Genomic DNA, 20837 nt, shown 5'->3' with positions numbered 1-20837 from the left:
CCGGGCACGGCCCTTGGCAGCGGTGACGCAGGCCCAGCACGGGCTGGGTCCCTCCCTGGTGCACGGAGGGGACGTGGGTGTCACCACTGCCAGCACCGTGCCTGCCCCCACCGGCTGCCGCATCGCAGCCAACATCAGCCGGGTGCGAAAGGGGAAACTGAGGCAGCGGGGCCAGGGAGGGCCGGGCCCCGGGGCGCCACGCACCACCCCAGCCAGCTCGGCCCTGCTCAAGGCCATGGAGGGGAACTGCGGTAAACACCTGCCAATCAAAGCAATGGCACTAATTAGCATTTGGCAAGGCTCCCATCCTTGTTAATTAGTGATAACGAGGATTTATCTTGGAGCCAGATCCAGCTGAGCGGGAGGGAGCCTCGTGCCGCTGAGCCCTGGCCCCCACCCATGGCCCCAGCCCCACACTCCCTCCCGGCCCTGGACCAATGCCGCAGGCACCGCACGCGTTAAAATGTTTGATTTTTATTTAAAATAGCACTTTGAGAGGGAAAAGAGCAGCGGAGGGTGGAGGGCTGGTGCGTACAAAAATAAATGGGAGCCTCTGGGGCTGCGGGTGCTGCCAGAGGGGACAGACACACGGACACCCAGCACGAGCCTGCCCCCCCGGGGGCTGCAGTGTCCCTGTGGCCGTGTCCCCCAGCACCAGCGACGGGGGGACGGCGGCTGCGCCCGACCCCGGCAGGCAGCTCCCCGGGGCCGCATCGCCCCCACCACGTCGCTGCTTCAACCGCGCCGAGTTTGGTGCCCTGAGACCCGCAGGAAGACGAAGAGGCCAGACAGGGTCCCGGGGGCTGCGGCCCCCCCACCCCACCGCTCCTCAGGCAGCGACTCAACCCGACCCCTCTTCCCCCGTGTCGGTGAACGGCTTCCTGCGCCCAGCGGCAGCCGCCGCGCCTGTGGCCAGCTCCTCTCGGGGCCCCGGGAGGCGCGGGCGGCCTCAGCAGGAGCTGGTCTGGAGGTTGGCCTCGTTGAGCAGCGAGGCGATGGAGGAGGGCCCGTAGGCGCTGTCCAGCTCCTCGTCCGAGCTGAGCGCGTCGTCCTGCAGCGAGGACTCGGCGGCCGAGCGGGCGGCCTTGCGCCTGCGGCAGGGAGGGAGGAGAGGGCTCAGCACCGGGCAGGAAGGCAGGAGGATGGGGGGGGGGGAGGCGGTGGGGACCCCCCAGCTCCCTACCAGGCCTCTTTCTCCAGCGTCTTGATGCGGGCCTGCAGCTGCTCGTTGAGCTCGTGCTGCTCCTCCAGCTCCCGCTGCGCCTTCTTGCGAGCGGCCTCCAGCCGCTCGATCTCCTCCTCGGCCTCGTCCACCTGGCGCTTCAGGGCCTTCACCCGCAGGCTCAGCTGGGGGGGATGCGGGCGCTGCGTCAGCCGGGGCCGGGCCGGGGGGGGGCTGCGCGCCCACCCCCCACCCACCCACCCACCCACCTGGTCCTTCTGGTCGCTGACGTGCTGCCGCTCGTCGTCGATCTGGATCGTCAGCTCCTTCACCTTGCGCTCCAGCTTGCGGGTGGAGGACAGCAGGACGTTCTTCTCCCTGCGGGGAGCCGCGAGGCGTGCGTGAGGGCGGCGGCAGCCCCCAGCGCGTGGCGACGGGGGGGCGCGGGGGGCCGGTACCTCTCCTCCGCCTGCAGCTTGTCCTGCAGCTCCTCCACCCGCGCCTCCAGCTGCGAGACGTTGCCGCTGGGCTTCTGCAGGCCCTCGGAGCTGGCCAAGCGGCTCTTCAGCTCCTTGTTCTGGGGGAGGACACAGAGGGCACGGCTTTTGGCCCAAGAAACGAAGCCGAAAAGCTGCTTCTACCCCAAAAGCACCGCACAATGTGGCTCTTCTCCCCGCAGCGCTGACCCGGCCTTGTGGAGCGAGGCAGCAGCGACCGCGGCCACCGGCCACTGCTGCGCGGTGTCAGCGGCGCGCGCCCCGTGTTGGTTTTGGCAGCGGTAATGACACACCAGGAACGAGAACGGCTCAAGGAGCTCATTTCCCATTGATCCCGCTTTGCTCCCAGCCAGCTCCACGCTGGGTAATGAAGGGCTCAGAGCCTGGGCAGGCCGGCGGGGAGCCGCTCGCTGTGGCCCCAGGGCGCGAGGAAAGGGGGGATCCCGCGGGAGCCGGGGGGGGGCCCCCTCTGCAGTGCTTCCCCGCAGCATCCCAGGCAGGAACCGGGCGGAGCGACACAAGGAGACACCTTCGAGGATGCTCTGCCCGAGGATGGGGCACGGGGAGGAAGGGGAAGAGGCCGCATCCAGCTTGGGAGCGGGCATTTGGCTGCTGAAGCGGGAAAGCCCCTTGCAAACGCGAGGGATGCGCCGGAGAGGGCCAGGACAGCGCCCGCAGGAAGCCGAGGCGGCTGCACGAGGGCCCCCGGTGTGCGGCAGGGCCGTGGGCTGGATGTGGCCCCTCCGCTGCACTCACCTGCCGCTCCAGCGAGACCTTGTCGCACTCCAGGTCCTGCCGGCTGGAGCGCTCCTGCAGCAGCTCTGCCCGCAGCTGGTCGATCTGGGGAGAGGGGGGCACAGCGGGGGCTCGGCCCCGTCCTCCGCCACCGCGATCGCGTCGCGGGGACAGCGCGGGGTGGCCGTGTCCTGGGGACCCTGGCCCCATTCCGCCCAGCCCCGCCAGTTCTCGGCGGTCACAGAAAACAGAAACCCCAGCGAGAGGATTTCGGTTCCTTCCCAAGTCGGCTATCGCCCTTCTAGCGAGCGGCGGTCGCGCCTCCCCCCCTCCAGGCACGCGTGGCTCGGGGAGGAGGACTGCAATTTTCTACTGGAGGGTTTAACTGGTTGGACTGGGATCCGAGGACCTGGCTGCGCTCTCAGCCCTGCCTGGCACCTCCGGGCACTTCAGTGCAGCCATGCTCGGGGCAGAAATGGATTTGATGCACTGATGAATGAAACCCAAGGCCCCCACGGGCCTCTTGCAGGCTGACCAGAGCCAAATACACGTTTGTGCGTTATTTTAAGGTTGAGGGAACGTACTTCTGTACGAAGCGTTGCTTGAGTTATATGTAAGCAGCACAAAAATCACACTGATTTTTTTTTCGAGCAGAACCACGCTGCGGTTACACAAACACCTCTGCTCCTCAGCACCCGCAGTTTGGGCAAATTGAGTACTCACAGGACAAATCTCCTCTTGGGCGGATCTCATCCTCTGGGATGTGCCCGTTTACCGGACGAAAAATGGGAAAATCCACCCAATTTACCAGCTCACCAGGCCAAACCCCGTGTCACGGGGCACCCCAGGGTGCCAAAATGCCCCTTCCAAGGCCCAGGGGGGTTCGCAGCGGGGCTGCGAGCGAAGGGTCCGCCTCTCCCAAAGCCCCACAGCGCTGCCACCCGCTCCCTGCATGGCCCAGGGGGCCGGCAAAGCCCACCGGTGCTGGTGCTGGGAGGCTCGGCAGCAGCTCGCGCCTGCTCACAGAGTTCCAGCACCGGCTCCAGCTTTGAAGCTAATTAGCAGGTGGCTTAATGGAGAGGTTACAGCCAGGAGACTGGCGTAATTTCAGCCTCAACTTCCTGCATAAACACAAACCTCACCCTGTAATTTCAGGGGATTTTTTTTTTTTTTTTTTTTTTTTGCACCAAGCTCTTATAATTTCCACTCGCACCCGAACCAGCTTTTCAGACGACGACACCTCGGTTGTATTTAGAGACTGGGAGCAATGGGAGGGGTCAGGGCTGCTCAGTGACAGCTCGCTAGCGAGGCTCCGACCCCGGTGACTGGTTGCAGCCAGGAGCCCAAGCTCTGCACCCGAGAGGACCGGGCTGCGGCTCGGGGGGCTCCGGCATGGCACCGCCCGCCCTACCTGGTCTCTGCTGCGGTTGACCCGCTCTGTCAGCAGCTCCACCGTGCTCCTCTCCTCGTCCAGCTCCACCTCCAGGCGCTTGGACTTCTCCTGCAAGTAGACGGGGCCAGAACAGGTCAGCGTGACCCCACAGTCCCCACGGCAAGGGGACAGCCAGCTGGAGGGGCTGGCTGGGGGCAGCGAGCGCCCGCCTGCTCAGGAAGGTGCCGTGCTGCCGGCGATGAGCACCGAGGTGCTGGAAGAAGGGGCTCGCACCAACAACGGGCTGTTCAGCAGCCTCCAGCCCAGCAAAACCCAACCGCCCCAGGGCCCTGGCACAGCCCGGGAGGCAGGAGAGGAGACACGCTCGGAGAAGGGATGCGACAGCTCTTCTCCTCCATGAAAGCACCGACCACCGCAGCAGGCGAGGAATAACCCTAAAGCAACACCCCGCAGGAGGCACAGCAGCTCTCCCGTGCGAGTTGCGGGGCAATGCTGGCTTGAACAGAGCCGAGAAGGTCGGCTGCAGCAGGAATTAATAACTGCAGCACTCCCAGCACTGCCACCCCGCGTTGCTCCTGCCTCGCAGCAGCTCTGGCTCGGGCGCAGCGGGGAAGGCTGGGCGCGCTCTGCCCCTTGCTGTTGGCACAACAGCACTGCAGCACCCGCACCGAGCCGTGCAGGTGCCACATGCAAGCAAAGCAGTGTTCAACCCTCGTCCCCCCCTTCACCATCACCCCTCTCCCTCTGCAGGGGTCTCTGGTTTGCAAGAAGCCACGGGGCTGGTTTTAGGGTGCCGCCAGGCGCTACCCACCTCCAGCGCCTTGACCTGCCGGGAGCGGTCGTCCTGGGAGCGCCTCTTGGCATCGGCCTCCTGCTCCAGGTTGTGCAGGCGCTGCAGCAGCACCTCCTTGTCCAGCAGCGCGCTCTCCCGCTCCGCCTGGCTGTCCTGCAGCGCCTGCTTCAGCCGGGTCACCTGGGGGAAGGGCAGCCCGTGTGGAACGAGGGAGGAGAGGGAGGAGAGGGGCCCCGCAGCCGCCAGCCCCTGCCGAACCTCGTCCTGCAGCCGGCCCATGCTGAACTGCATCTTCTCCACCTCGGCACCCCGGTCCTTAGCTTGTTTCTGGGAGTCCGTGATCTCCTTCCGCGACTTCTCCTTGAACTCCTCCAGCTGCGACTTGAGCACGGCCAGCGAGCTGTTCGACTCCTCCGTCATTTGCTCCAGCTGCGGCAGAGTGGGGAGAGCTCAGGAGCTGGTGGGGGGGCAGGGGGCTGGGGGGGGAACATTTCTGCCCTGGGAACTCGGGAGCACCGTGGCAAGGGCTGCGAGCCCTGCCAGAGCAGCCTGGATGATCCCCTCCTCCTGAGCACGCGCTGGTGCTGGCCAAAAGGCAGCAAGCTTCTGGGGGAACCTGAACCTCTCGGGGAGCAGGATTTGCCCCGAAGCGTAAGGGATGATGTGCTCCTGGGGCATCAGGAGCTGCCAAGCCCTGGGGGCTGCGTGGCTTTATGGGGCCTTAGTGCAGACAGGGACGTCCCCGGTGTACTGGGGAAGGATCAGTCCCAGCTGGCAGAGCCCCGGCGTGCCGGATCCCTCCCCTAACACAGGCAGGGTGCCTCGGATACCAAGGAATGATCGAATATCCCAGGCTGGAAGGGATCCATGAGCACCACCACCCTCCGACCCACGGTGACACCCGACGCGCCCCCCGCGACAGGGCCCTGGGGTACGAGAGCCGACCTCTTTGTTCAGCTTCTCCGTGGTCCGGTCGAGCAGCCGCTTCTGCTCCTCCAGCTCGCTCTTGGCACGCTTCAGCTGCTCCTTCTGCCTCTGCTCCTCCTGGTAGGAGGTGCTCAGCTCCTGGTGCTCCTGCGTCAGCCGGGCCAGGCTCCGCTGCGCCTCGTCCAAGCGCGTCTCCAGCGACCGCTTGGCCATCAGCAGCTCCTGCTCCCGGTCCGTGGATTCCCCCAGCGACTCCTCCATCTGCCTGCGCTCCGCCTGGGGGGACAGGGCTCGTGAAACACGCAGCTGCCTCCTCCCCGTGCCTCCAGCGCGGCTCCGGGACCCAGTGCCCACGTCCCGGCCTTCAGCCTGGATGCGTGGAGGGGTGGCAGGGACGGCCTCCGCACCTCCAGTTTGGTGACCTTCTCCTTGAGCCGGGCCTGGGAGCCCTCCCAGCTCTCGCCCATGCGCTCGTACTCCTTCAGCTGCGTTTCCATGCCCAGGACCTTCCTCCTCAGGTCGTCCTTCTGCTCCTGCAGCTCCCGCAGGGTGGACTCCACCGCCTTCCTCGCCTGCTCCGAGGACTCCCTCTCGCTCTCCAGGGAAGCCTTCTCCTGCAACGGGGCCACAGCGTGGGGTGGTCCCGGGGCTGGCTGCGGAGCTGGGAGGGGGCTCAGGGGGACAATTTGGGCTTGTGGCCACCAGCCCAGCCCGCGGGAGGGGGATCCAGGACAAAACGTGGGGCTCACGCAGAGGTCCGTGGAGTCCCAACACAGCAAGAGCAGGCCCTGGTGGGAACTGCTCCTCTTCCCCTGGCCCCAGCACTCACCTTCACGGCCTCGTCCCGCTCCTTCTGGAGCTGCTGCAGGTCCCTGCGGTACCGCTCGATGGCCCCGTCGCGGCTGGACGCCTCCTCCCGCATGGTGCCCTGCAGGGCCTGCAGCTCCCGCTCCCGCTGCCGCAGCAGCTCGTCCTGCTCCTGCTTCTCTGCCGCCAGCTCCCGCTGCGCCTCCTGGGCCTGGCGCAGCTCCTGGGGATGGGGAGGGGGTCACAGGGACCCCTCGTGTTGGCCAGCATCCTGCCGAGGCGCAGGACAGGGCTGCTCCTTCCGCGCTGCTCCCTCGTCACCCACCTTCCTGAGCGCCTCCAGCTCGCCAGGGTCCAGCGCACTGCTCCGCGCCTGGTCCGCCTCCTCCCGCACGGCTGAGAAGCGCTCCCGCAGCTCCCGCAGCTCCTCCTCGAACTCCTCCCGCTCCAGCTTCACCTGCAGCAGCCTGGAGAGGGGCAGGATGAGGCCGGCACCCCCCCGACCCATCCCTGCGGGACACGGGATGGTCGCTCGAAGGCTGCTCCTGCCACCGGTGCTTACTCCTGCTTCGTGGTGCGGAGCTCGTCCTTGTTCTTCTGGAACATGTCCCGCCAGTGCCCCGTCTCCTCCGCGCTCTCCTCCAGCTCCCGCTGCAGGTTCCTCACCACGGCGCTGATCTTCTGCTTCTCCGACTCCAGGTTGGCCTGATCCTGGCGGGCAGGACCGGAGCGCTGAGCGCTCGCATCCTCAGGGGATGCTCCAACAACGCTGAGCCCCTGCTGGGTTAACGCCTCCCAGAGCAGCCCGGGGAAGCGGCACAAGGACACGGGGAGCCCCATGCCCCATCGGGGAGCCCCGTGCCCCATCGGGGAGCCCCGTGCCCCATCGGGGAGCCCCGTGCCCCATCGGGGAGCAGCGCCGGCCACCTCCAGCCCGGGACAGGGAGAGCCAGGGCAGCGAGGTGCTGCGATGGGGTGGGTCTGGGGCAGGACACAACGCCCGTTTCCAGCGCAGGAGCACGCAAAGCGGGGATTTACGGACACAGACCCCAGGCTAAGACCCTGCCCAGTGAGACGCCGGGGTCTCCCCGCGGGCAGACCTGCGAGATGTCCTCCATGCTGCGCCGCAGCTGGTCCATGTCGCTCTGGTACTGCTGCCGGACGCGGTCGAGCTCCTTGTCGTGGCTCGCCACCTCCTCCTTCAGGGCCCCCTTCAGCGCCGTCAGCTCCCGCTCCCGCAGCCGCAGGTGCTCCTCCTGCCGCTGCTTGGAGCTCAGCGCCTCCTCCAGCTCCTCGCGGGTCTCCAGCAGCTCCTGGGACACGGAGGGGTCCCCCTGGGCTCGGCGGCGAGGCAGGGGATGCTCACGCCCCCCTGGACGCGCTGGCGTACCTTGTACAAGGCTTCCCTGTCCGGAGATGCCCCGGAGCCTTCACGCAGGCGGCCGAGCTCCTCACGCATCGCCGCCAGCTGCTCCTCGCGCTCGCCCAGCCGGGTTTCCGCCCGTCCCCGGGCTGCCTTCGCCTCGGCCAGCCTAGGGGAGAGCACGAGGGGCAGTGCCCCGCTCTGAGCCCCCGCTCAAAGGCGGGGAAGCCCAGGGCACATCTCCGGCCCAAAGGGCAGGCGAGCATCTGCACGGGTGGGGAGCTCGCCTGGGCAGCTGGCCCCGTGCCTCCGGCAGGTGGATGGGATGGGGTCAGCACAGGAGCCCTGCTCCGCTCCTCCAGCCCCATCCCCGCAGCCTTGGCACCCTCAGAAATCCCCAGAACCCCCAACCAGCACCCCCACAGCACGGAGCCGCAGGACACACGCCGAAGGCCCCAGCGCAGCTCTTACTCCTGCAAGCTCCTCTGCAGCTCCTGGCCTTTCTTCTCCAGGGCCCCCCGCAGGCGCTGGCTCTCCTCCTCAGCCTCCTGCAGCCGGGCCTCCAGTGCCCGCGCGGCGCCGCTCCGGGCCGGGTCCCTCGTCAGCTCCAGCTTCTGGCGGAGCTGTTGGGGAGGGGATGGCAGTGACACCCCCGCCGGGGGGACAAGCTGCTGTGGCGGTGCCCCCTGCCCGCTTCCCCAGCATCGCTGCCGGGCGCAGGGCAGAGAGCAGGGAGCTCCCTCCGCCTGGCCTCACCTTCGTCTCCTTGTCGAGTTGCTCCTGCAGCTCCTCCACCTTCCTGGCCAGCTCCCCATGCTGGGGCTGGGAGCACGCCGCGTCCTTGGCAGGCACCTGGAGGGAGCCCCGGGCTCAGCCGGCACGCACGGGCACCGCCGGCCACGGCTCGGCCCCGCAGAGCTCCAGCTCCATGCCCACCCCTTCCCTGGGTGGGGAGGCTCTGGCTGTGTTTCCTCCCAGACACGGCGGTGGGGACGAGGCAGGGAGCAGCACCGTGCCGGCCCCGGCTCACCGTCAGCTCCTGCACCTTCTCGAACACCAGGGTGGTTTTCCTCTTCAGGGAGGTCTCGCTGTCTCTGCTCCTGCGGACGTCACGGGAAGAGGAAAGCGTTTGGGTATGGAGGGAACGGAGCGGGGCACCCCGAGCACCCGGCTGCTCTCCTCCACAGAGCCTTAACCTGGCTCCAGCCGCCCCACTCCGCAGAGCCCTGCCCCAGGCAACCCGCACGGCAGTGACCGGGGCAGCTCCGCTCCCGAACTGCCCCGCAGCGCGCTTCGAGAACTGGGAACCGGGACAGGGAACAGCCGGAGCCCGGGACACAGCTGGGATGCTCACCCCTCCTTCAGGATGCTGTAGATGAGCTCCTTGGTGTGCTCGCTGCTGCCAGGCTGGGCCACCTCCCGCTGGTCCCGCAGCAGGTCCGGGGTGGATTTGAACTGCCACGAGGACGGGGAGCACAGCTCCAGCGAGAGCCAGGCGCGAACCCCCCCCCCCGGTGTCCCCGCTGAGCCGGAGGGTGCTGGCGCTTGGGGAGCGCAGGGCAAGGTGCCCGATCGGCACCGGGGCGCTGGCGTCGTGGGTTCCCACACACTTGTGACCCAGCAGGGAAGGTTCTCGCCCAGAAGCCCCCCGAGACGCAGGGGCTGCGGGCAGGGCTGCAGGCGAGTGCTCGCAGGACGTGGGTGTCTGCCCCGCGGGGAAGCCAGAAGCGGTGCGGGTGCGGGGGCCCTGTTCAGCTGAGGGGGCAGTGGCACAAGTGAGGGGTCCCCAACCCAACCCGTGGCCCAGAGCCCAGATTAATGAGTGCGAGACCCCCGTGCACCAGCACCAGTGCTCAGCCCACACTAACGCTGCCAGCAGGACCCGATGCCCCGCAGGATGAGGCCCTTGACAGGATCCATCCCCCCAGTACCTGCAGCTCTGCCCGGGCTTTGCTTTGCAGCCGCTCGGTCGGGGGCTCCTCCGTGCCCCGGTTCGCCCGCTGGCTCCTCGCCGCCCCTTCCTCCGCCGGCCTGGCTCCCTGCTCCCGGCCCAGGCTGCCGGTGGGCACCGAGGGCAGGGGGCGAACGTCCCCGCGCTGGGCACCGCTCAGCTCCCGGCCGTCCGGCACGGCACGGCGAGAGACGCGGCCATCGAGGCTCTGCGAGCGCTTCCTCTCCTCCGAGGGGATGCGGCCCCTCCGGGCCGCCCGGCCCCTCTGCTGCACCTTCCCGTCAAATTTGCTGATGAGCGAGTCCACCGAGGAGAGCGGCTTGGTGTCTATGTCGCTGCCATCAGCATCCCCCGGCCGCCGGCGCCCCGGGGCCTCTGAGTCCGAGGAGGGCTCCCTGATGGCAGCCCCAAAGCCGGACGCTTCGCCCTGTGCCGGCCGGGGCGGCCCGGCGACGCTCAGCATGCTGCTGCTTCTGGTGCCGGACAGAGCCCGGGGCTGGTGGGCGCCGCCGGGCTGCCCCCGCGGCGGGCCGGGGGCGAAGGACCCCTCGTCATCGTCGGCGGTGAGCAGATTGCCGTGGGACTGCGTCCTCCGCAGCTCCTCCCTGGGCGGCCGCTTGGCGGGGGGCTTGTGCCGGGGGGGTGCCGGGACCCCGCCACCGGGCTCCTCGTCCGAGGTGCTCCAGGAGGGCTGCCGGCGCACGTAGGGGTTCTCCGGCAGCTCCGAGTCGGGACTGACGGAGCCGGGGGGCAGCTCGGGGGGCCGGGGGCCGGCGGCGGGGCCGGTGTAGGCACCCTCGCTTTTGATCTGCACCCCGAAGGAATCACCGCCCTTCTCGCCGCTGTTGAGGACGACGAAGGGCTGCCCGGCGATGCCCTGCACGCGCACCGCCACCCCGTAGGAGCCCGGCTTGGCCCGCGCCTTGGGGGGTTTCTTGGGCTCCTGCAGGTCATTGATGAAGCGGATCTGGACGCCGTAGTCCACCGGGTTCTGCTTCTCCGCCATGTCCGCGCTCGCCGGCCAGTCCATGCCGGGTCTCAGCACCGCGGTCCTGGGGGGGGAGAGGGCAGAGTGACCCCGGGCCCCGCGCTGCTGCAGACGGCGCTCGGCAGGGGTCCGTCCTCCCCAGCGCCTCCCGTACAGCGGCCTCTGTCCCTGGAGGGTCCGGGAGCCCAGGGCGACGGCGCTGCTCCCGTGCGCCCCTTCCCGGCGTCACAGAGCCCCCTGCCCCAGGGAGCAGCGCTGGGCACGGAGCAGGGATGCAAACGGCGTCCCCAGGACGGGACAGGGGACGAGGCAGCCTGGCTGCATCAGCGCCGGCACTGCGGGGCTGCCCCAAGCCGGCTTATCCTCGGGGGGCTGAGCCGAACCCCCCGCCCCGAGCACGGCACCGGTGGCCGGGCGCTTACCGGCCGCTCGTCCTGCTCACCCACCGGCCGCTCGTCCTGCGCACCCTTCGCAGCCGGGACGCGGGGGGGACGCAGCGCGCAGAGCCCGGGTGGGTTCCGCAGCCAGGATCCGCTCCCGCTGCCTCCCGGGCGCCCGCGGAGCGCCGCAGCCTCACTGCAGCGAGCGCCTCGGAGCCCGCCAGCATCGCCCGGCACCCGCCTCGCCCTGCCCGCAGCCGGCGACGTGCGCTGGGAGGGGACGGATGCGAGCGGTGACACAGTGGGCACAGCGTGACGCGACCCCCCGGGGGCACCGGGGACGGGGGTGCTGCAGCCCAGCCGAGCGCGGTCGCCGCAGCGGCTCGCGGGGAGGACGAGGCTGCCGGATCCGCCTGCGCAGCGAGCGCTGCCCCCGAGCTTCGCGCCCCGAGCGGCTCCGCAGCCCCGCGCGGCACTGATCCGAAGCGACGGCAAAGCCTGAAACTGGCCCCCCCCACCCCGAGCCGCGCGGCACTGGGTTCTCCCCCCCCCCACCTCCAACACCAGCGGGGAGAGCAGCAGCTCCCGGCTCTGCTTTAAATAAACCGGGTCCGGGAGTGGGCGACGCAAGGTGCCGGGCGCTGAGCTCGCCCCCGCGCCCCCATCACAAGGGGACCCTGGGGCACGCGGGGAGCCTGAGCCAGGCAGGGCAGCGCTCAAACACGTCCTGCACGTAGAGAAAAATGGAAAACAAACCCCAAAAATCCCACGCCTTCAGCTTTCAGCGCGGGTCTTGATGTTGCCCCAAAGCTGCCCTACCCCAAGCAGCCAGGGGTCGCACAGCCACACCGTGACCGGGGCCGCCCAGAGCCCACCCAGGCTCCCTCATTTCCCCACACCTCCGAGACCCCATCGCCCCCCCGTGCCCACCCCAGGAAGAAATCCGAGCCAGAGCCCCGCAGCCCTGGGACAGCCCCAGCAGGACAAACAGCCGCGGTGACGCCTGCCATGGGAAGCAGCACGGGCTCGGGGGGCCGAGCCTTCTGCTCCCCCCGGCACGCCGCGGCTCTGCCGGCTCCCCACAGCCACCGGCTGCTCCCGTTCCCTGGCCAACCCGCAGGACCGGGACCAGGTCCAGCAGCACCAGGCTTGGAGGAAAGCTCGAGCAGAGCCACCGCTGCACCCTGGCGCTGCGGGGCGGCTGAGGACACTTCACCGGAGCCTTTCAGGTCTTTACCCCCCATCTCAGGGGCAAGGGGCGGCTCCCGGGAGGTGCCCGAAGCGGCGGGCGGGTGACAAGCTGCTCATCCTGCGGGCCGGGCAGCGGCCAGCTGGCGCGCTCGTGGGATCGGCAGGGTGAAGTCGGCGGAGCACTGGGCCCCGAGCAGATGGTGGGGAGGTGAAGCACACCCGGCCCCGCGGGAGGTGGCACCGAGCGGGGCAGCAGCAACGGGGACGAGGGAAATGCCCCTGCCTGGTCCCGAGCCTCCTCCAGCCCAGAGGGACGGGTGCTGCCGCTCCTGATCTCTTCATCCCTGCGCAGCATCGAGATAACGAGATCAGCAGCAGATACCAGCCTCTAGAAACATGCCCTGAACCCAGCAGCACCGCGGGAGCCCCTAAAGCCAACCCGCCAGCCCTGTGCCAGGGGGACACGGGCACCAGCAGCAGCGCGCCCGCTCTGTGCCGCGGCGAGGGAGAGGAGGCAGAGCCCATATGGCCGGCCCGCAGAGGAAGGCAGCTCCGGCCGGGGAAGGCAGGGCCAGGCACGGCCATCGCGGCTGTTTGTGAGCAGCAGCACAGCGAGGAGAGGAAGCGGCTTTGGCAGAGAAACCCAGATTTGTCCACAGCGGTGTCCAAAGTGCAGCGGGTGCCGGGCTGCAGCCTGGGTGGGGAGAGGGCTCGGCTCGACGGCTACTGGGCAGGAGTGGCGAGCGCTGGGCGCAGCACCCGGCTCGAGGAGACCTTTGGACGCGGCCCCGCAGCTCTGTGCTGGCACAAGCAGGGACCAGGTGGCAGAAAACCACGGGGGTGACACGCAGCCACTGGCGGGGTGCTGCGCAGGACCAGACCGCAGGGAGGATTTGCTCCTTCCAGGGGAGCAGCGGCACCTCCGCGGGCACGCGGCATCGCTCGGGTGTGCACCACGCCGCCAGCAGCGGTCCTGCAGCACAAGCTGGGTGTTGGGGAGCAGGTGAGCCGCTAATCCCCCAGGAATGCCTCCTCCTGGAAGGGCTCCAGCTGGCAGATAAAGGGACTTGAAACGGCCAGATTGCATTCCTACGTGGGAAAACAGCGCAGAGCCCAGGGCTGGAAACAGCCCGGGGAGGAGATTTCACTGGAAAGCACAGCGAAGGAGCAGGAAGGACGAAGGACTGGAGCTAAAGATACTCTGCTTATCGTCCCTGGGCGTGCAGCTCACTCTTTGGCCAAGCACGCGGGGACTTTGCTGTGCAAACACACCTCAGCTCTGCCCCGATCCGGCAGGAGCTCAGCACCGGGCCGGCCTCCAGCAGGGCAGGGGGCGCGGGCAGGCGGCGCGGGTCCCCCGCTGGCGGTCACGCACCTCCAGTGTCCCGGGGATGGCGGGCGGCCAGCTCCGCTCATGCAGATAGGGAGCACAATGGGCCCTTTGTGGGCACGTTAGCCCAGAAAGTTGTTTTGCAATTCGCCGGCAGCGAGCGTGGCTCGCTCACCCTTCCGCTCCTGCACCGGGGCAGCCCAGGAGGAAAAGCAGAGCGCCACCAGCTCTTGCCTGTCCTTCTGCACCCAGGTACCTGGGGCAGGGTCCGCTCGGCAAGAGCGTGCCCGCCCTTCCTGCAAAGGGACCATGGCCCCGGGGAGCAGGGTGCACTCCCAAAGGCCACCAAGTCGCCCTGAGCCCAGCGGCAGCTTGGCTGGCACGGCTCCTGTGCCCCTGAGCACTGGGAACCACTCAGCGCAAAGCCTCAGGGGCTGGATTGTCCCAGAGCACCTCACGTCCAGACCAGTGTCACAGAAAAGGGAACAGCAGGAACATAACAAAACCAATATTTCTGTTTGTCGCCCATTTTCTTGGCTCCCGGCGTGCCGGAGGCTCTTGCCCCCGAGGGTTTCCCAAAGCCTTTGCTCTACCTACGTCCCGTTGTTCAGTTGTGTTTATGCACAACCGTGCACGACCCCGGGGCTCGCGGCGCTCGGGGCCAAAGTCTGTGGCCAGTTTCACGTGCCAGCAGCAGTCGCCGTGCCCGCGCCCTGCCCGTCACTGCGGACCGGCCGTTCCTGCCTCCTGTGCTCTGCTCCCTGGCGGAGCCCGAAACCCCAGTAAATCCCAGGGCGAGCACGCGCGTGACATGCCGCAGGTCGGAGACACCCGAAACCAGCGCACCCAGGGCTGCGTCACCGGGGCCAGGGCGTCCCCAGCCCCGGGGACGTCACCGTACCGCCAGGGCGCTCCGGGCCCTGCGGCTCCCCACACCGCAGCCCGGCTGATAAGACAGAGCTTCCAAATTCCTTTGCGTCCGAAAGCCTCCCGAGCCACCCACGGCGAGAGCGCTGCGGTTAATCATCAACCCGGGGACTGGAAAACCCTGTTCCCTGCCCGGCGGTTGCGCCCGCGGCGCTTCCCCTCCCGCCCCGCATCCCGCAGCGGCGGACGCGAGCCCACGGGGCAGCTTCTGCCCTGCCCTCGCAAACCAGCGGCGTTTGGCCAAGCCGCCTCCGGCAGCCGCCGCGGTTGGTGGCGGATGGCAGGGAAATGGCCACAAACGGGGCCGGAGCTGCTCTCGGTGCTCCCACGGCAGGGCAGGGCTCACCCAACCCCACACCCACACGGGGCGTCACGCAGCACCCGTCGCGTCTGCCCCAGTCCCCGCTTCCCGAGCCGATTACGCATTTGGAACCAGAACCGCTCAGATCTGGGCGCTGGGAGGGGAAATTCTCCCCGGGGGAACCGAGGCAGAGCGAGGAGCAGCCCCACGGGGCGCGGGTCCGCACCTGGGTCTCACCCCGCTGGGTGCCAGGGGACGCAGCGCTGTGCTCGGGCACCCGGAGCTCGTTAGGCTGAGGTGCAAACAGGGACTTAACCCCTTCGCTGTGGGGCTGCGGTGAGCAGCAGCAGCCCTGGCACCACCGGGACCCCAGGGCACCAGGCCAAGGCCGGGGAGCCCCCAGTTGTCCCCCCTCGCTCACAGTGACACCTCAGTGCTGGTCCCAGCCGGCACCACCCCAGTGCAGCCCCAAAACAGGAGTGGGGGGGGACGCTGCGAGGGGCTGCAGCGGGAGAGGACTCGGTCACAAGCGCCACGTTATCTGTGGGGATGTTATCTACAGGGACGGAGATGGAAACTCGGCCCCAAACCAGCTCAACTGGTCGGGGTGGTGGGGAGCAAAACCGCCGGGAGCGATCCGCGAGCACCCTCCAAACAAAGGGCTGGGACAGCGGGCGCAGAGGACGGGTTATCCTGGGGACAGATCCGGCAGAGGGGAGGAAACGGGGATGGGGACGGGCAGCACGACCTGGGCACCCCTGCCCCTCGCAGCCATCACCCAACCTGCAGGGGCGAGCCCGTGGGCATCGAGACCTGGCCCCGGTGACCGCGGGCATCAAGGCCCCAGGGGACCCGGGGGGGCACCGAGGCAGCTCCGGGGACGCAGCATCGCCGCCCCGCGTGCCGTAACCCCCCGCAGCCAGCGCTGTGCGGGTTTCGCTTTTCTTCCTTATTGAAACAGGAGGCTGAAAGCAGCGCCCTGGGAGCCGGGCGAAGTAGGGCGGCGTGGCGCATTAAAGTTTCAGCAGGTGCCGCGTTACGGCCGCCCCGCGGCCGGGCAAGGTTTGAACCCACTCCGCCAGCAGCGGGGAGCACGGGGCTGGCCCCGGTGTAATAAAACGGCGCGTGACGCTGCGAGGTCCCGGAGGTGTTGATTTTCCCCGCTCGGGGACGCAACTCGTCCTTCTGCAGCTCAAGGCTTCGGCTGAGATTATCTCCATACCAACGCGGTTCAGAAGGAAGGGACCCGAGGTCCTGGCAGTGCTCAGAGCAGGAAGGCAGAGCGGCTCCGTCCGTCCCCGTCCGGGCTGGGCGCAGCCCCGAAAACCAGGCTGGGACTCGGCCCTTATCAGCCACCTCCCCCGGTCAGAGATTGCAGGAGCCATAAACGACGCTAAATATTTACGAGGAGCGAACGAGGGAGAGGCCGCAGCAGCGCCAGAAGGGACAGGATTCACGGGGACACAGAGCCCAGGAAGGGTGCCCCATAGAGCAGTGCCTATGGGGGGCATTACGGCGGGTCCCTGCCGGAGGAGGGCACCCACGCCAGCAGCCCCTACAGACGGGTGCGTGGGGCCAGGACCCAGGGGATGTTCTCGGCAGATACGACCTCTGTAGGGGTGAGGCACAGGGAAATGCAGGTCCCTGGTGAAAGGGGCAGCCCCCACAGAGAGCCCCTACAGGTGACGCAGGATCCCTTAGTGAGGGGAGCCTACAGAAGAGAGGAGACCCGGCCGGGGCAGACCCATCGCTGGGGAAGCATCCCTATGGAGTCTGCTATATGGCACGCCATACCCCAGAATAAGAACCCCTCGTGGGGACTGCTGTCGGGTAGAGCACCCCCAAGGACAAGGACCACTACAGAGCCAGCCTCTGTAGGACCTGCTGCAGGGCAAAGCTCACCCCCCAGAGGAAAGCCCTACGGGCCCAGCCCCTAGAGGTTCTGCCACAGGGCAGGGCACAGCCTGGGGAGGACAGACCCTAGGGCCCCATCCGCTACAGGTACTGCCGCAGGGCAGGGCGCGCCCCGGGAAGGGCAACCCCTATAGCCCCGGCCCCTACAGGCTCTGCCATGAGGCTGAACACACAGCGAGGGCAACGGCCCCTATGGCCCCTATGGCCCCTATGGCCCCTATGGCCCCTATGGCCCCTATGGCCCCTATGGCCCCTATGGCCCCTATGGCCCCTATGGCCCCTATGGCCCCTATGGCCCCTATGGCCCCTATGGCCCCTATGGCCCCTATGGCCCCTATGGCCCCTATGGCCCCTATGGCCCCTATGGCCCCTATGGCCCCTATGGCCCCTATGGCCCCTATGGCCCCTATGGCCCCTATGGCCCCTATGGCCCCTATGGCCCCTATGGCCCCTATGGCCCCTATGGCCCCTATGGCCCCTATGGCCCCTATGGCCCCTATGGCCCCTATGGCCCCTATGGCCCCTATGGCCCCTATGGCCCCGCACTCACCTCCCGAGCCGCCGCCGCCGGCACCGCTCAGCCCCGCCGCCGCCCCAACCTGTTACCTCCGCCGAGGCCCCGCCCCCTGAGCGCCCATTGGACCGCGCCGCGCCCGGCCACGCCCCGGGGCGGGGAGAGACCCGCCCGGTCCCGCCCCCACCCCCGCCCCCTTGGCTCGCCCGGGGCGGGGCCGGTGTCACGTGACGCCCCCCCGTGGCGCCAGCAGAGCGCCGCCATCTTGGGGAGGGCGGCTGGGAGCGGAGGCGCGGCTCGGCAAGGACGGGCCGAGCAGAACCGGTGTTTTAACGCCCAGGTGCCCGTCCCCGGGCGTCACCCGGGGGTCAGGGGCCCGCGACGGGCCATTCGCGGGGCGTAACCGGGAGCAGGCGAGCTCCGCCACACACAAGATGGAGCCCGGCCCGCCCTCCCCCCTTCCGGCCCGGGCCACTCCCAAGATGGCGCCGCGCGGCCTCGCCTCTGCCTACGGCGGCCGGTAGCGGCCGCTCTCCCGGCGCGCGTGCGCAGCGCGAGCCGCACCGTGACTAAGATGGAGGCCGGGGGAACGCGGGCGCCGCCGCCGTTCTGGGCCGGGGGCCCGGCTCCGGGGCAGGCCTACAGCCCCGGCGGGCCCGGGCCTGCCGCAGGCCTCCAGCCCCTCACCCGGACCACGTGAGTGCGGGGCGGGCCGGGGGCAGCGGGCAGCGGGGAACCGGGGAGGGGGGCACCGGGGAGGGGGGCTGGGGGCGCTTGGGGAGCGGCCCCCCCGGTGCCGCTGACGCCGGGGCCTGCAGGACCCCCATGGTGACGGGCACCTCGGTGCTGGGCGTGAAGTTCGACGGCGGCGTGATGCTCGCCGCGGACATGATGGGCTCCTACGGCTCCCTCGCCCGCTTCCGCAACATCTCCCGGCTGCTGAGGGTGAACGACAGCACCGTGCTGGGCGCCTCCGGGGACTACGCCGACTTCCAGTACCTGGCGCAGATCATCGACCAGATGGTGTAAGTCCTCCCGGCCCGCGCTGCGCCTCTCACGGGCTCGGCTCCGGTGGGGCGAGCCCTGACCGTGCTGTGGGTAACGCCGCGCCGCTCTCCTTCCAGTTCTCAGAGCACTGAGATGTAGCGAGATGCGTTCGCTGAGCGGGACCAAAACTGAGCTCAGGCTCCTCCTTGTTCTTTCGCTAAGCTTGCAATCCCCCCGGTGCAAGTGTCCTTTCCCAATTCTCTGCTGAGTACTGTGGCTTTGCATGAGGCTCCCCTGCTCTGCCCATGGCACAGCGGGAGGTGGGCTGCTGCTCGCGTCCAGGTGGTTTCCAGCTTTTCTCAGTTGGGTGAAACTTCTCTCTGAATTAGAATTGACGAGGAGCTGCTGGGAGACGGTCACAGCTACAGCCCCAAAGCCATTCATTCCTGGCTGACGAGAGTCATGTACAACCGGAGGTCCAAGATAAATCCCCTGTGGAACACTGTTGTCATCGGAGGCTACTACAATGGCGAGAGGTAGGTGAGGAGCGGTGACGCAAAACACGTAATGGTAAAAGGCAAGACTCCCGCCTTTCTCAGCGGGAGGGCATCTGCTTTGCTGGCTTCTGCTCTGAGCTGGATGTAGCTGCTCAAAAGCCTAGGCCCTCCCCAGAGTGATGCAGCTCTGCCTAGGCAAGGAGTTCTGCACTAACCACTCCATCCCTTCAGCTTCCTAGGTTACGTGGACATGCTTGGCGTGGCCTACGAAGCCCCTACGCTTGCTACGGGTTACGGAGCATTCCTAGCTCAGGTGAGCATTTGCAGGCAGGAACAGAGTGTGCACTCAGCTGCTGAAGCAAACTTGGTGCTGCATGACTGAGCTGTTGAGATATTGGTTTTTGTTGCTTTCTTTCAGCCATTGATGAGAGAAGTCTTGGAGAAGAAACCCACCCTAACAAAGGAGGAAGCCCGGAGCTTGATCGAGCGTTGTATGAAAATTTTGTATTACAGAGACGCTCGATCATTCAACAGAGTAAGTGTGGTACTTCGGTGTGCCCTGGCTGGAGAGCTGCTGCGTGCCTCAGGCCGACGTTCCAGAGGCCAGTGTTTACCCCAGCTCACTGTAGCATTTTCAGTCGTCACGTCTCTGATTTTCAGCAAACCTCACAGTAACGCTTGAGTTGGCAGAGATGAGGCACGCTAAAAAATCTGTTAACAAACCTGTGTTCTGCAACGTGAGTCTCACCTCATCTCCAGCCTCAGAAGAGCGGTTTTATCCTGAGTGCTGCCTCTCTCTGGCTGGCCTGGGTGCTGCTGCTTCTTACATCTGGTGCTGCTTCTCCCATCACCACAGTAGCAGCATCCAGAGATTGCAATCTTTTAGCTTTGTGACAGTTTCTACCTCCTACCACCATGAACTATCTCAACATGCTGACCAAGGAAAAAGTAAAACATTACTTTAGTGTGGCTTTGCATTTAGTAAATTTGTTTAAACAACAGCTCTTATTACTGACACTTACTGATTAGAGCTTTTACAGGGCCGATCAAATTCAAGTATGGAAGTCAGGCTTTATTGAAAACTTTCCATGTTTTTCTTCCTTAGTATGAAATTGCTATTGCAACGGAGAAAGGAGTGGAGGTGGAAGGACCCCTGACCCTGGAAGCCAACTGGGACATAGCAAATCTTGTCAGGTAATACTTCTAGGACTACGTGTACTTTCAGCTCTTAATCTGTAAGCTGTCAGTCCAGCAAAAGCCTGAGGGCACCTTATAAAAGGTAAAAATGCTCTGATTTTGGTAGCACAGCTGTTAACCGCATCCATGTTGTGTAATATCCTGACCTTGTAAAAATGTCTCCTTGCAGTGGTTTTGAATGACCCACCCCCAAGAGCTACTTCAGGCTGCTGTGTCTGTGTTATCGCCCTTCATCTATGCTGTAAATCAGCTACTCTTTTTGAAGTTCTGATCTGATTTCTTTGGGAAATTAAATAAACCTGTTAAGACAAGCCTCTGTGTTTGGTGTTATGGTTAAGAATTTGTGGGATGCTCCAAGAACATTAACTTCAGGAAGTGAGAAGCCACAGCACTTCAAGAAGCACTGAGGTGCAAGGTTCTGAATTCTACAGCACAGCCATGCTTTGAGAAGGCTGCGGAAAGCTGCAAGTCCTTTTTGTTGCCCTTCTCCAGGGAAAAAAAAAGTGGTTTTGCTCTTTGCTCCAATGGGGTTCTGGTAGGTACTGTACTCCATTAAGCCTGAACACACTCTCCTCTTCCTCCTGTATCTGACTTGGCAGTCCCTTTCTCAGATAGCGCTTGTGTGTGTGAGAGTGTGGGTCAAAGTACTCCATAACCACCTCTAATTAGCACCCACGATCTCATCTCTGCTGGAGCTGACAATGCTTTTTCCACTTCTGTTTTAGTAAAGGTTTCTGAGGTGCAAGGTAATAGTACTGAACCCAGTTATCCCATTACAATTTGCCCTAATAAAACAAATCTACTGGACTGACATCTGTAATTGAGTATGTAACACGCTTTAATCCTGTGGGTATTTCTGTAACCTAAGGTGCAGCACGTACCATGTATCTCCTGCTCTCACTTGTAATCCAGACATCCAAGAATTCTGATCTGGACAGGTTAAAAAGCCTCAGTCACCTTATAAAAGCCACCTGTGAACAGAA

The 20837-nt window shown here is 66.3% G+C and overlaps 2 protein-coding genes across 3 annotated transcripts; one reads left to right on the top strand and one right to left on the bottom strand.

Annotated features, from left to right (window-relative positions):
* Nucleotides 1-454: 454 nt before the first annotated feature.
* On the bottom strand, nt 455-17330 carry CGN (cingulin). 2 transcript variants are annotated; one of them, XM_066986017.1, is made up of 21 exons: nt 17210-17330; nt 9609-10680; nt 9032-9132; nt 8708-8777; nt 8434-8529; nt 8149-8300; nt 7705-7846; nt 7415-7627; nt 6877-7025; nt 6640-6781; nt 6337-6537; nt 5915-6121; nt 5526-5783; nt 4839-5009; nt 4599-4760; nt 3806-3895; nt 2416-2499; nt 1621-1739; nt 1432-1540; nt 1184-1347; nt 455-1091 (listed from the first exon to the last, which is right to left on the bottom strand). In XM_066986017.1, the coding sequence occupies exons 2-21, from the start codon at nt 10656-10658 to the stop codon at nt 950-952; spliced, it is 3822 nt and encodes a 1273-aa protein (XP_066842118.1). In that variant the 5' UTR covers nt 10659-10680; nt 17210-17330; the 3' UTR covers nt 455-949. The 2 variants fall into 2 exon arrangements, with proteins under 2 accessions (XP_066842118.1, XP_047910590.2); XM_048054633.2 differs by lacking the exon at nt 17210-17330 and adding an exon at nt 11039-11444.
* Nucleotides 17331-17710: 380 nt separating this feature from the next.
* Nucleotides 17711-20165, top strand: PSMB4 (proteasome 20S subunit beta 4). Its single transcript, XM_048054604.2, has 7 exons — nt 17711-17869; nt 17992-18198; nt 18550-18696; nt 18889-18970; nt 19076-19192; nt 19763-19851; nt 20024-20165. Exons 1-7 carry the CDS (start codon nt 17748-17750, stop codon nt 20034-20036), a joined length of 777 nt encoding a protein of 258 aa, XP_047910561.1. The 5' UTR covers nt 17711-17747; the 3' UTR covers nt 20037-20165.
* The last annotated feature ends 672 nt before the right edge of the window (nt 20166-20837 follow it).

This window comes from Anser cygnoides, chromosome 33, assembly GCF_040182565.1.
Source record: "Anser cygnoides isolate HZ-2024a breed goose chromosome 33, Taihu_goose_T2T_genome, whole genome shotgun sequence".
In the NCBI taxonomy this organism is placed as follows: domain Eukaryota; kingdom Metazoa; phylum Chordata; class Aves; order Anseriformes; family Anatidae; genus Anser; species Anser cygnoides.
Note: the sequence above shows the minus strand (reverse complement) of the source record. Positions and strands in the feature narration are given on the sequence as shown.

Coding starts and splice junctions, on each gene's coding strand:
- CGN (XM_048054633.2), bottom strand. CDS start 11,223: ATGCTGGCGGGCTCCGAGGCGCTCGCTGCAGTGAGGCTGCGGCGCTCC. Junction 6,782..6,876: donor CTCCGCACCACGAAGCAGGA/GTAAGCACCGGT, acceptor GCCCCTCTCCAG/GCTGCTGCAGGTGAAGCTGG. Junction 4,761..4,838: donor TGGGCCGGCTGCAGGACGAG/GTTCGGCAGGGG, acceptor CCCTTCCCCCAG/GTGACCCGGCTGAAGCAGGC.
- PSMB4 (XM_048054604.2), top strand. CDS start 17,748: ATGGAGGCCGGGGGAACGCGGGCGCCGCCGCCGTTCTGGGCCGGGGGC. Junction 17,870..17,991: donor CAGCCCCTCACCCGGACCAC/GTGAGTGCGGGG, acceptor CGGGGCCTGCAG/GACCCCCATGGTGACGGGCA. Junction 18,697..18,888: donor GGCTACTACAATGGCGAGAG/GTAGGTGAGGAG, acceptor CCATCCCTTCAG/CTTCCTAGGTTACGTGGACA.